The 15,075-nt window shown below is 34.5% G+C and overlaps 1 protein-coding gene across 1 annotated transcript; it reads right to left on the bottom strand.

The window, feature by feature from the left end:
- Window positions 1-10,805: 10,805 nt before the first annotated feature.
- LOC136986733 (zinc finger protein 271-like) lies at window positions 10,806-13,033 on the bottom strand. The gene has a single exon (XM_067284332.1). It carries the CDS (start codon window positions 12,803-12,805, stop codon window positions 10,961-10,963), a length of 1,845 nt encoding a protein of 614 aa, XP_067140433.1. The 5' UTR covers window positions 12,806-13,033; the 3' UTR covers window positions 10,806-10,960.
- Window positions 13,034-15,075: the final 2,042 nt, after the last annotated feature.

Below are 15,075 nucleotides of genomic sequence, written 5' to 3'. Positions count from 1 at the left end.
GACAACCATGCCCAATTTCTCCGGACCAAACTAACGCGGTCCTGCTCCTACTTAAAATACTTTGCCTCCCGCCGAAATGGGGCTCGGACCGCCGACCTCTTGCACCTTGTCTACTCGGTGCTTCGCCCAATGGCGGAATTTGGCGCCCCGCTCCTGGAGGGGGCTCCGCCCTCCAGCATTAGCCGTATGGAGCGCCCTTTACACGAGGCCCTTCGTACCGCGCTGGGGGTCCCCAAATCGACTCCCCTGATCTCTCTCTATACGGAATCCGGGTATATCCCGCTTCAGCTTCGTCTTCGCCACAGAGCGATAATGCATGCGGTAACACACTTATCTCGGGGTTCATCAAGCCCTCTGTTCCACCTTTTCCAGGCGGCTCCCAGTCTGGCCTCTCACCATTGGCGCCGCTTTCAGTCTCCTTACGTCGCCCGGGTCTTTACCCATTTCGCTAAGGAGAGTCTCCCGGTCGCCAGCCTTTACCGCCAGAATTTCCTCCCTCCGTGTGCAGATCAGATCCGGCCCAAGGTCCACCTCAACGAGTGGTCCGTAGCGGGTGCGGATCACGCCGAGGGCTTGAAAAGCCTTTACTCTGAGCTCCACGCTAAACTTTGGTACGACAGGTTCTGCATCGGTACTGATGCATCGAAAACTACTCTCAGGACGCAGATCGGCATCGTCATTCCTAGCGAGGGTATCCGGGAGACTTGGCGTCTCCACGACGCCTGCAGCGTTTTCACGGCAGAGGCTATTGGGATTCAGCGAGCACTGATGATCGCCTCTCAATATAATCGTCCGACCGTAATTTTTTCAGACAGCCGCTCTGTCCTGCAGGCAATTACGAACGTCTCTTTCTCATCGACGGCCATTATCTCAGACATTGCATCTATTGTCAGCAGGTTCCCCGCCCCCCTGGACCTCGTTTGGATCCCAGGACATTCGGGCATTCAGATTAACGAAGCGGCCGATAGGGCAGCCAGTCACACCGATCTTACTGGTTCCTGGCGCCATTCCCTTACCCCGAGAGACCTACGTCGGTTCAACAGGGACAAGATCGTGCTCGCCCTCACCGACAATTGGTCGGCTGCTCTCCGGCACAAGGGGAGGGAGCACCTCCGGCCGTTCTCTCCTTGGCCCTACCATCTGGCCTCCTCGCGCCGTGCGGAATCGCTTTTGGCGAGGTTACGTACTAATACGGCGCCTCTTCAATCTTTCCTTTTTTCTCGTCACCTTAGCCGCTCACCGGACTGCCAGCACTGCGGGCAGGAGGAATCCCCCGATCATTTTTGGCTGGTGTGTCCGGCGTACAACGAGGCCCGTCGGGAGTTGGGCCAAGCCCTTTCTTTGGACCTGAACCAGACTCGCCACCTCAGCCAACTTTACTGGCCACACGCGGGTTTAGACCCGAGCCACTACATCTCAGCCCTTGAGCGGTACATATATAAGACCGGCCGCTTCGCCTAACCACCAGGCGGCGCATCGGAAGAAAAGCCGACAACGGCCATACCTTCCAACATAAACCCACGAACAAGAACAAGAACAAGAACAATCGTCTGTTTTACATATTTTTGTCCAGGTGGTGTTTTGTTGACTTAAAAAGTAAATTATTTCATTTTTCGCATATTCATGCAATAATATTACTATAATAAGTGCATTTATGCTATAATAAGTTTATTTAGCTATAATAAGTCAACGTGAGACATGACGAATCGCACGAGACTAGTCGCCAACTATACCGCACAAATTAAAAATTCGCATTAAAAAAATGCACAAATAAAAATCGCACATAAAAAGAGCGCATAAAAACAGGTTTGACTGTAGTTAACTAAATTTTGGCTGCTCGGTATATTCATTTTCTAAGTATTTTATTTAATAATATTTTTCAATATAGACTAATGGATGTCTCCTAAACATTATAAAGTGCAGACACTCGGACACTTGGCAATCTTCAGTTGATACATGCACCTGTGTTTTGTGCAAGTTTCGGGCTTCTTAAGGCCCCTCCTCAACCAACTAAAATACATAATACATACAAATTCAATATACAATATATAAAACATAAAAACCTTTCTGTACATATATAAAACTTTGTTTACAATTGTACCTTGAGATCACAAATTTAAGAGGTTTTCTTTAAAAATCTTTAGGTAGTTTTACATTTTCACACAACAAGTAGTCTGTTTCAGAGTCTGCCTAGTTATATGATAAAAAGACTGGTTAATTTTCGTTCGTCAACAAATTGTATGGATATACAAAGCATACCATCACGCATTCCATAATTTCGAATTACATCTATTTCCCGTGAGGCTGTATGTGTAGATTTTTCGACGCTTTTCACAACATGACCGATAAAACTAAAATTACAGGTACAATTCAATAATAGCTGGTTAGTTTCCGCGTTAGTCAACGAAATTCTTACAGATATTGGAGACATACCTTCATGTGTTTTATGGTTTACATGTTGTATACCTGAAGGAAACATTTTCACGACATCTATCTGTCGTGGAGCAGTATAATAGTATGAGTTTCTCGGCACTTTTCACAACAGAAGCCGACAAAACTAAAACTAACACAATTCAATAAGGGCTGATTAAATTACGTGTTAATCAACTAAATTCTTATAGACATTCAAAACATACCTTCACTGACATCACAGTTCCACATGCCAAACACCTGAAGGGAACTTTTCCAATGACATCTATCTCGCGTAAAGCAATGTGGTAGCATGACAGTTGAAACAGTATGAAACAGTTGAGTCTCTGTTTTATAGTCTGAGTCTCTGTCAACTAGATGTTATGCGGAATGTTCCCTTATAATGGACGGCGTAAGACACTAAAACACGTAAAGGTACGTCTTATATAACAATGTCTTTATCCAGTAAATCTTATCGAATATTACCTGTTTTGGTCCTGTCAGTTTTTGCTGTGAAGAGTGCTGGGAAAAATTCATGCTACCACATTGCTTTACGCGAGACAGATGTCATTGGAAATGTTTCCTTCAGGTGTACAACATGTAAACCATAAAACACATGAAGGTATGTCTCCAATATCTGTAAGAATTTCGTTGACTAACGCGGAAACTAACCAGCTATTATTGAATTGTACCTGTAATTTTAGTTTTATCGGTCATGTTGTGAAAAGCGTCGAAAAACCTACACATACAGCCTCGCGGGAAATAGATGTACAGTAGAGCGTCGTTAATTGGAACGTCGGTAATTGAAATGGCCGGAAATTGGAACGATTTTCAGTCGGACTGTGTCGTGCTGAATCGAACGTTTTTGATACTAGATTACTTCTAAAGTATAATTTTCATGTTTTTTATATTCTTCAATATATTTATTTTGTTTGTACAAAATAAAGAAATAATTTTTAACGATACGATAGCCTCGATTATTATTATAAAAATTTTCGTTAGGCTTAAAATCGACGAAAATTCAACACGAAGCGATACGCAATGGAGAAAAATTTGAACATCGGACAGGTTAATATATTTTTTCGTACAAAGTCGGAAATTGGAACAACCCCAGTCCCCAATTGACGCCAATTTTCGACGCTCTACTGTAATTCGAAATTATAGAATGCGTGATGGTATGCCTTGTATATCCATACAATTCGTTGACGAACGAAAATTAACCAGTCTTTTTATCACATAACTAGTCAGACTCTGAAACAGACTACTTGTTGTGTGAAAATGTAAAACTACCTAAAGATTTTTAAAGAAAACCTCTTAAATTTGTGATTTCAAGGTACAATTGTAAACAAGGTTTTATATATGTACAGAAAGGTTTTTATGTTTTATATATTGTATATTTAATTTGTATGTATTATGTATTTTAGTTGGTTGGGGAGAGGCCTTAACAAGCTCGAAACTTGCACAAAACACAGGTGCATGTATCAACTGAAGATTGCCAAATGTCCGAGTGTCTGCACTTTATAATGTTTAGGAGACATCAATAATTACCGACACGGTTTCAAATGCGTTAATAGACTAATGGAATTATTTTTTGTAGATTTGATGCCAATGACAACGATTATAACCAAATCTGTGCCAAAAAAGGGGTAAATTTCACTACAAGAAAAAAATTGTACAGCCTTAGCACTCGCTTTTCAATTCAAAGAGCATTATTTTGATATAAGATACTATTTATAAGATTATATATAATATATAAACTGTTATATAACGATTATATTCATCACAATTCATTACTACTATTTGTTAAGATTTATTGTACATTTCAAAAATAAATGTTATTACCAGTGGCGTGCCGTGACATTTGACGATAGGGAAGCCGTGTTTCTGTAAGAAGCCGACTTTCAGGGGCAATCAATTAATCGCGCGTCAGGGCCCGTTCGTATTCGTTTGTTCGATAAGCCAGTAAAAACCGTATACTTCTTTAAATGTATTTTTAATAGATTATCTGACGTACTTAATAAATAAAAAAGTTCAATATAATTACCTCCGTTATTAGATTCAATATATTCCCTACGCCCTCTAAATGCCAATTCTCGCTTCGAAAAAAAACATATAACGTCTATTAATTTAGATATATCTATTAATCGTAATTATCTTGTTATAATTTTCAATATTTATTTTATATTGTCTACCAATGTTAAATTCTATTCCTCTTTGATTTCCAAATTGCTTCAATTTTACGAAAGAATCGTCATTCGTCATAAATTTTATCGTCAAAATGTCGAAATTTTTTGTCGACGTATTTATATTTAATTTAGGCATCGGTCTTTCTCTTTTAATAATGTTTTCTTTTTCATTATACGGTCTCGAGCCAAAACTTTTTTAAAATAAATTTTTGAATTACTAGCCACGATATAAGGGCTAAAATTAAAATTATAAAAAAAAAACTTACTCGGTAAAACAAAATGTGTGACGAATATACATGCCTAGTACAAAAAATTCTTCAATTGTACGAATATACTTTTAACGAAACTTATAATTAAATATAACTTTGTGAAGAAACGTACATAAAAATAACAAAATATTCTTTACTTTTTAAATCTTAAAACAATCCACTTAGTGAAATAGCTCCCTACGAGTGGCTAATGAATGGAATCAAAGACGGTCCAGGTAGGTGTGTCCGTGCCAAATCCCGAGGGTGCCGATACCGGTCGATGTCAAATGCCTCTTTTGTCGCGTCACTAGTATATCTCAAAGGACACGACGAAGTTGTGTAGATTTTAAACGTTTCTCACCGTAGCTGTAAAAATCTAAATATGTTAAACTTAACAGATTGTCCGTCGTTCGTTTTCTAACTAATTCGTTTTAGGATCGAGGGTTCACGGAAATTTCCAAAATTTACAACTTTTCGGTCACTCTCGTTGAATTGGAGAAATTTCTGTCTTTTTTAAATCTAATATTACGAAGAGATCAGACCCCACTGTACTCGGCAAGAGATTGGATCGGTTAAGCTTCTGTTTAAGTAAAATTTCGGCTCTTTCATCGGGGTTTTATTTATGTTTCTAATTCCCTAATCGCTTAATTATTTAACTACTTCTTAAATAGAAATAAGTCGAAACCGGTTACTTTGTACTCGAATATCTGTAGTCTCGGGAAAGAAGGGGAAAGGAATTTTTACGACAACCGATACATAAATCGTAAATTTAAAGAAAATAAATTCTAGAGCTTTTTTTGTACCATTGTACGTCTCATTCATTAAATTTGGTTGTAAATGATGAAGCCAAAGTAACAGTTAATTTTTTAACACTGTACTAGAATTGTACACGTTTTTTTCTGCATCCCCTTACAGATGGGACATACTAAATCGTAATATGACCGGCTTAACATCGAAATCCGTAAGTAATATAAGATGGGAGAGCGGAATAAACGCGGAATAAATGTATCAAATATTTTAATGGATTTTTTTAAAACTCCTGTCAACTATACAGAACTATCATAAAAACGTGCCAGTAACCTCCTATCGGTTGGGTTAAGTTATAAATCTAGTCTACGGTGGGCAACCCTTTTTATAACGTGGGCCAGAATAAATTTTACGTTTTTTTCCGCGGGCCGTAGTAGTTAATTGACGCTTTCTTGTGACTCGTAATTTTTTTAGTCTGCAAATATGAAATAAATGAATAAAAAGTTAATTACTATGTGATGGACGAAAAGACGAAGGTGTTCAATCAAAACTTCGAATTTTTTTTTCTCCACCATTTTTATCACAAGATCAGTTGGAAACCCATAAAAACTTATTTCCCACGAACTTGCTTCCTCGTTGAGGATGACCCATCCTCGGGACGTATGCCACCAGGAACTTTTAGAAGAAATTTACGTATTGGACACCCGACCCTCATGGAAAAAACCCGAGTGAAAAAATAAAACGAACGAACGATGACGAATCCGGCAGTCGTCGTTTAGTTATCGGGACAATAATCCGGACTCTTCCCGCCATCTTCCGAACCAAGACCCTTGTGGATTTATACAAAGACCATAGTGCGGATTATCTGGTGACTGTTCCTTCAAATCGTGATTCTCCGTGGATCGTATCATCGCAAGGATACCCGACGCCGGCTCCAAGACTCTCTAAGGTATTTATCAACTCGCGAATCGTTTGTAAACTCTCCCTCTCCGCGTATCTAGAAATACATCCGTATTAGCGATGCATTATTGTACTTTTGTTATACTCCCTTATTAAAATTAGCCTTGTTACTTAGCCGGTGTCTTGAGTGACTCACTTCCTCGGTTCTCCTACCTCCACCTCTACCGCGAACGAACCGCTCGCGCGGCGAAAAACTTTGCGTCGCGATTTCCGAGTCTTGACCGACTCGGTGGTGTCACATCCTGACGAGGGGTCAAAGAGATCCCGACCCTCCGGTCACAACTACATTTATTTCTCTTATCCTTTTCGAAAATTACAGAATTGGAAAAATAACTATTAATTAGTTATTTTCCTAATTTAATAATCTATTAAAGATCTCGCGGGTCCGGATAGAAACTTTTCGCGAGCCGTAGCCGGCCCGCGGGCCGGGGGTTGTCTGCCGTCGATCTAGTCTGCTCATGATTCACATAATCGGGCGAGGGTGGCCGAATATCTAGCAGGCGGCTAACAGCCCACAACCGCTCCGGGATATAAAGTCGGACTCTTTATGCGTGTGTCGCTTCTACCAGCTAAACCGGGTGAGGTTGGTGCTCTGTAAACCGCATGTGCCAATGCCTATATAATCTGGCTGATTGGAAACTGACCCGGTTTCGACACTCTTCCGTCACCGAATCATTCGAATATACAATAGCAATCTTATCGTTTTTTTCACATGTAGTATAGAAATTTGTAAAAGATACATAATGCAGTTATAATAAAATATTAATTTTAATTAATTCAAAGTACGTTAAAATATGAAAATTTATATTTTATAAAATACAAGGGAAGGTCATTGGAAGGTGGAATCGGCGCTTCCATCGCTTCCAATGACGGCACGCCACTGATTGATTACTAAAATACTTTAAAATACTAAGAACAGTTTTCTACGTGTATAAAAATAGTATCTGCACGATGAAATGACGACTACAAATAATAAGCTGGCCAATAACACTTTTAAAATAACTTAAGGTGTAAAAAAGAAATATTGTTTATTATTAATTAATATAACTTTCTTAAAATATGCATATTTGCGTAAAATGCATAAAAATGCAAAATATAAAAATGTTTACATATAGTATAAATTTATTGTAGTGTTATTTAATTGTGTAATAATTTTTATGTAAGAAATGTTAATACTACTTTTTTCCACTTCAGAATATTATATCTTGATTAGATTTATTTGGGAAAATTTAAAAAATAGCTAAATTTTATTATCATCGTTATTTTTACTTTTAGTATCGTGTGTTCTTGCAACTTGTAATAACAGCTATCATAACACAAAGTTACTAAACAAGAAAGTTGGTTATTTTAGATTTCCAAAGATCCAATAATAAGAAGAAAATGGATTCATAATTGTAAAGAATTGAAAGAAAAGACAAATTCAATCCCGATTCTTGTCGTGTTCGCCCTGATCATTTCACAGAAAATGATTCTGAGAGAAAACCCGAGTTATTAGACTTATTTGCAAAACCTAAACTAATGAAAACTTTCTATAACACGTTTGCATAGTCTGTGCTAACCAATATCACTCCTCTTACATGGTGGCAGTCACTACATGACAGAATCGACAAACCTCTTTTAAAATTAGTTACACAGCTGCACACAGCAGTGGCTTCTTAAGCAGGAATTGAGAGAATTTTCTCTACCTATAGACTTGTTCATTCAAAACTTAGAAATCAACTTGGACAGGAAAAGTCAGCAAAGCTTGTTAAAGTTTTCAAGCACCTAAACAAACGCTACTGAGCATTGTACATTTTTGAAAATTAGAAATTCTTCAAGCTGAAGAAGCCACTGCTGTCAATCCTGTTTTTTTTTTTTGTACATGCAAATCTTAAAAATGCCATTTCATAAAGAAACATTTTAAAATGCTGTATTTTATATTAAATAAAACATTCTATACATTCTTGAGTCTTACACTGAAGTTTTTCTGATTTTTTTTTTCTATTTTAGTAGATTACACCATGTTTTAAATCCAATGCCTATGTTTTAAAACATAGCCATTTTTTTTAAAATCATGTTTTAAATCATGCCAACCTTGATTGCAAGGCCACTCTCCATAATGACAAAAGGTTGACGGCCAATTGGCCGAGCGGTAAAGGTGGCAGCCTACCGCTCTGGGGGACCCGGGATCGAATCCGAACGGGTCGAATAATCCCCGGGAATTTTTCGGGGGTTGGTCCGTTCGGATATGTCGGGCCCCGTCCCTCACCACCCGGTCGCCCCATTGTGGGCCTGGCCGAACCCATAATGGGCCTACTAAAAGAGGCCCTCTTAGTGCCCACAGGGCGGAAAGAGCTAATAAAAAAAAATGACAAAAGGTTATGTTTAATACAACCTAAATTTGCACGATTAATTTTTATTTTTTAAATAAAAAATTACTTAAAAGCATTAAAATTATTTATCTATTGTTTAAAGTCTTCATTATTTAAAAATGCATGCATTTTATCCTTCCCTAAAAGTAATTGTTTGAAGCAAATAAGGCAATAATAAAAACTGTAAAATATTGAAAAAGGTTTAGTAATATACTCACATAATTATTCTATTAACAAAAAATAATTAAACATTTTTTTAGTACATTTTTTGAAAATGGTATAATTATGTATCGAAATGCATTAAATTTTACAATGAAAAGATGTGCTATTTGAAGAAGGGTAAAAAACCTGAAATGTACATCTTGGAGATCAAAAGTCTAATAAAAAGATAGAAAAGAATAAACAAAGTAAAAATTTTTCAAAAAATTGTGGTAGGATAAGTCTGCCCAAATAGCAAAAAAGTAGCTATAAAAGAATAAAACAATACTCAAATCTTTTCATCATCTAAAATTTAGTGCATCTAACGGTATCTCAGCCAGAAATGGTATTCATTGGATTTGTTATTGTACTTTGATTTAGGTTTATTTGTTTATGGCAATGCAACACATGGGCAATCTGTCAAGGGGGTATTCCTCCCAAGAGGACTTTTATGGGAAACTGACCCGTATTTAGGTGTTACAAATGTGAAGAAAATCAAGAAAATTCCACCTGGCCAGCCCACTGGCAAGACAAACCCACAAGCAAATACCATAGTTTAGCGGTGTTACCCACTTGGCCACCAGTAGACATTTGTAATTGTAAACCAATTTTGGATAATTTGATCTATTTGACAAATATAAAAATTTAAAATTTTAACAGTTTTAAGGCTGTTAGTTTTGAGTTGAAATATGTTTTATCCTTTTTGGCCCTTTTAATATTTGCCAGGATTTGGCTATTTTGCTTCCAAGAGCTTTTTATTTGGCATTTTTATTTGTTTTTCCCCCTTTTCTATTATTGTTGTTTTTTGGGGGCTTATTTGCTAATGTCTAAAAATCTTAGAAATCATTGTTTATAGTTCATTACTACTACAATAATCTTATTATTATTATTATTTATTTAAGAAATTGAATGGCAAGATTTCCTTTTTTAAAATCTATTTAACTCTTTCAAACTACATGAACAAAGAACGCTTTTTTTCCATCCCTCTCATTGACTCAACTAAGTCTACAATGGGAGCATCTGAATGTGAAAGATGGGACCCAGCATATCCATATTAATTAATCTGTCCAAAAAAATTTCCAAGCTAAACTAGAGTCAAATCTGTATACTATAGAGCAGCAAGAGGGTACCTTTAAGGTTTTGGCCATCTAGCTGCCAAATCAGATTTAAGTCACACAATTACTTGGTATCTCAACTGCTAATTTTCAACAAGATATTCAATCTTGCTGCTAATTATCAGTTGAACTGATTGTTGGTAGATTTTTTGTAATCACATTTTTTCACACCACAAAACTTTCATTTTCTTGCATAGAACTAAATATTTGAGGCAAAATTTTTGCTATAATTTGAAACATGTTTGTATTAATAGTAATTTTATGAAACTTCAAAACTAATTTAAAGTCTTTTTTTATTTTCTTTTTCATTTTAAATTGTCAACCTTCTTCAATGATTAAAAATTATTTATGAAAATACAATATATTAAGAATAGTTTTATTCTTGTAAACAAATTATAATCAAAATAAACAACAAATTTGCTAATTAAACTGATAATATACCTAAATTAATTCTGTAAAAATATAAATTATAACATGAAACAACAAAATCTTCACAGATCATTATACAATTATATGATATATATAAATAAAATTTAATATAAATACATAAAATAAAAATTAATTCAAAACAGAAATATAATCTATCTGCTGCAATATATTAAATTTAATTTAATATTTAAATATCAATTTTTTAAAATATTTTTTTGAGTCCATTTTGAAACAATTCTTAAGTTTTCAGTTATACTTTTTAAATCATCATAAAATAATTTACATAAATCTTGATATGTAAAGATTATTATTTTAGTTCATATATTACAATTAATTTCCTTATAAAATTCATCTTTGTGTAGTCTCTTACCTTCATTATCACGTTCAGTCATAATAGTTTCTTTATGATGTTTTTTAACATGATTTTGAAGATGAACATGCTGTGTAAATGCTTTTTCACATAAGTCACAAAGAAATGGTTTTTCACCAGTGTGAATTTTCTGATGTGTTTTTAAACTACTGCTGCTTACAAATCCTTTCTTACAATAATTACAGATATATGGCTTCTCTCCAGTGTGTACTCTTTTATGAATTTGCAATTTAACATTACTTATAAATCCTTTATTGCATAAATCACAAGTAAATGGTCTAATACTGCTGTGAATTTTTTGATGATTCTTTAAATCATTTTGTGATATACAACTTTTCCCACAAAAATCACATATAAATGGTCGTTCACCTGTGTGAATTCTTAAATGTATCTGTAATTTTCCACTATCAATAAAACCTTTACCACAAGTGTTGCATATGTATGGTCTTTCTCCAGTGTGAATCCTTTTATGTATCTTCAAATTACTGATATGAATAAAGCTTTTTCCACATGAATCACAGATATAAGGTCTTTCTCCAGTATGAGTTCTTTGATGAGACTGTAGTTTACTACTATTAATAAATCCTTTATGACATATATCACATACAAATGGTTTTTCTCCTGTATGCATTTTCTGATGGGTTTTCAAATCATGATTTGATGTGCACTTTTTACCACATAAATCACAAACAAAAGGAGTTTCTCCAGTGTGTGTTCTCTGATGTATCAACAATTTACTATTATTTATAAATCCTTTTCCACAAGATGTGCAAATATGAGGTCTATTTCCAGTATGAATTCTTTGATGAGTATATAGATCACAGCTTCTTCTAAATGCTTTCCCACAAGAATCACATATAAATGGTTTCTCACCAGTATGTATCCTATGATGTATTTTAAGATCACTCCCTGTAGTACACACCTTTCCACAAACATCACATATATATGGTGTTTCACCAGTGTGTAGTCTTGCATGTGCTTTCAATTTACTGCTATTTATAAATGATTTATGACATAATTCACAAATATAAGGTTTTTCTCCTGTATGAACCCTGTCATGTGTTTGCAAATCACAGCTCCTCCTAAATCCTTTGCCACATGTTTTACACAAATATGGTTTCTCTCCAGTATGAATTCTAACATGGGCTTTCAAATCACTATTTGCAATACACATTTTACCACAAAAGTCACAAACATACGGACTAATACCTGTATGAATTCTTATATGTGATTTTAACTTGCTACTAGTTATGAATCCTTTCTTGCAAATATTGCAAAAATATGGTCTTTCACCTGTATGTACAAGTGTGTGTGTTTGTAAATCACATTTCCTTCTAAATTCTTTACAACAATAATCACAAACATAAGATATTTCAACAGCATTTAGATCTGTATTAGTTTTTAAATTATTTTTTGTTTCATACTCTGTATTAAATATATTGCATGTGTCAGATTCCTTTTCTGTATGATTCTTTTCATGCAATTTTAATTGTCTTCTATTCATAAATATCTTATTACATAAGTTGCATGGAAATGTATTTTGTTTAATGTGCATTTTTCTCTGGTGAATCTTATATCCAGTGAATTTTGTGAATTCTTTTCCACAACATTTATACATAGTGATAATTTGTTCTGTTTCAATAATTTCATCATGTGTTTCTTTACGATTATCTTGTTCAGAAATTATATTATTACTGCATTCTACAGCTGTTTCATTGTTTAAAGTAACCAAATTTTCATCTTCTTTATCTGGATTTTCATTATTTATTTCATTGCCATTGTTGTCTTCCATTCCAGAAGTTAAATTTTCTTTTCTATTTTGTTTTTTCAAAAATTATTTCAGCATTTTAATCTACTTGGCTTTCTTATTTTAACCAATGTAAATAGATAATTATGTTATACTGTTTGTAATTAACTGTCATATTTGTCTAATTTCCTGAATTAAATTTTGCAAAATTGTAGATTACTATTAAGAGATGAAGTATTTTCTCTCCTATGAAATATAAATATTTATCCAATTACTTGAAAATACACATTATCTGATATAGAAACAAAAAACTTAATTTTAAAAATTCTAATACATCAATAACAAAATTTGACTTTTATCCTAATGTTTATTTAATTGAATATGTAATTTTAATTAGTCAATTATTTTCTTATATTCCACTACAAAACTGCAAATGACTTCCAAAACTATTTGTTCCACTGAGTAAAATATATCATAGGATAAGTTATAACAGTTTGCTATTGAATCTATTCATAACAGGAAAAAATAATAATTTTTTTTTTCTGTTATGAATAGATTCAATAACAATATTATATTTTTTATTATAAACAATATTTAATTACATTTACAGTAGAGCCCCGTATAACACAGTAGATACGTTCCGTGTTATATGAATTTGAGTTGTACGAGTCACTTAGATTTAAAAACACATGAGCCGTTCACAGCCCAAAGCGATTAACTTACTTGTTATATTTAAAATAACTTTCTTTAGTAATCAGGTTTAAGGCACTACATGACAATTTTTATCATTGTTGAATAATAATTGTTTTTTTCTTTTTCACAAGAAAACACAACTTTCCTGCCTAAACTGTCCGTATATACGCGTGCCGCTGGACAGTGGTCATCCAATCAGCGTCCTCGCTATGCTGGTAGCTCTCAAGTAGGTCTGCTGTTCGTCCACTATTGGTCCAGATTCGACCAATCTTGTTGAGACATGAGTCGGCCTTGACAATCTGTCTCGTTCTTTTACCGTGTTATACGAGCCTCTTTTAGCATGTTATATGACCACGATCACAATTTTTCCACCATGTTATACAAAAATCCGTTTTATATGAACCCGTGTTATACGAATCCGTTTTATATGAACTCGTGTTATAGGGGGGTCTACTGTATTTGAAAAAATACATATAAGCATTAAAAACAATTATGAAATACAATATAATCCACCTATTGTAATCTATGGTACTCACCTATATTGGCGACAATAACTGATTGATAATATTAAATAGGGTAAGTAAGACTTCTATTAATTAAAAGTCTGGTTTTATTGACTTTGGCATAAAAAAGGATGTTAAAACAATTTTAAAATAATCAACATGAAGATTTGTTAGTTATTATCATTAATATGTAACACTTTCTTTGCCTGCCACTTTAATAATAGCTAGAATATAACTGAAGAAATGCCACAAATTTAAATTACTGAATTATGAACAAATTTACTATTTTTTGGCTTCAATTTTCAAATTGCAGACCTATACATTTCCACTGTTGTGCATTTGTCTATCTATCCTTTGTTCATCTTCAGAATGGAGTCAAATAGATGAAAATTAAGGTCAGATATGGAGAGCTTAGGAGCCAAAGTCTCCAATTAACTATTCACAAACTTCTGCTAAACCATCAATCATATGCTGCAATTTGAAAAAAGTGTAGACCTATAAATTCCCACTGTCATCCGTCTCTCTTTCCTTAATCTCTAGAACAGAGTTAGATAGATGAAAGATGAGACCAGATATGGAAATCTTAGGAGCAGGAAGCCCCAATTAACTATATAAGAACTTCCAATGCAAACTGGAAGTCGTTATTTCAATTCAAAAATTTTCTCTTGTAAGGTGTTAGATAGATGACCAGCACAACTCTATTGTTAAAGAAAAACTATGATGTACAGAGGCAAGCCACTACGAATTTGAGATGGAGAGCATAAATTTTAAATTAAATACATTAAAAATATGATTAAAAATTGCAGCCCGGCATTGTGACAATATCACACTAAATAATTGCTCATTTCAATTCAAAATTTTCTTGAGAATGGAATTAGACAGATGACAAGCATGACTCTATTGTTATCAGAAGTATGAAGAGTACATAGTGGGGAAGATAATGTATATACTTCAGATATACTGGGACAAAGCAACAAATAATAAAATGAAGACCAGACAAGGAAATCTTAGAGACCAGAGATTCCAAATAACAATATCTGACTTCTGGCCCACACTGGAAGTAACATGATTTAATTATTAAATTATGATTAAAAATTGCCGCCCAGCATTGTGATGATA

Source organism: Centruroides vittatus, unplaced genomic scaffold (genome assembly GCF_030686945.1).
Source record: "Centruroides vittatus isolate TY-2023 unplaced genomic scaffold, ASM3068694v2 contig_1215, whole genome shotgun sequence".
Lineage (NCBI taxonomy): Eukaryota > Metazoa > Arthropoda > Arachnida > Scorpiones > Buthidae > Centruroides > Centruroides vittatus.
The sequence above is the reverse complement of the archived record's forward strand: the minus strand, read 5'-3'. Positions and strand labels throughout refer to the sequence as shown.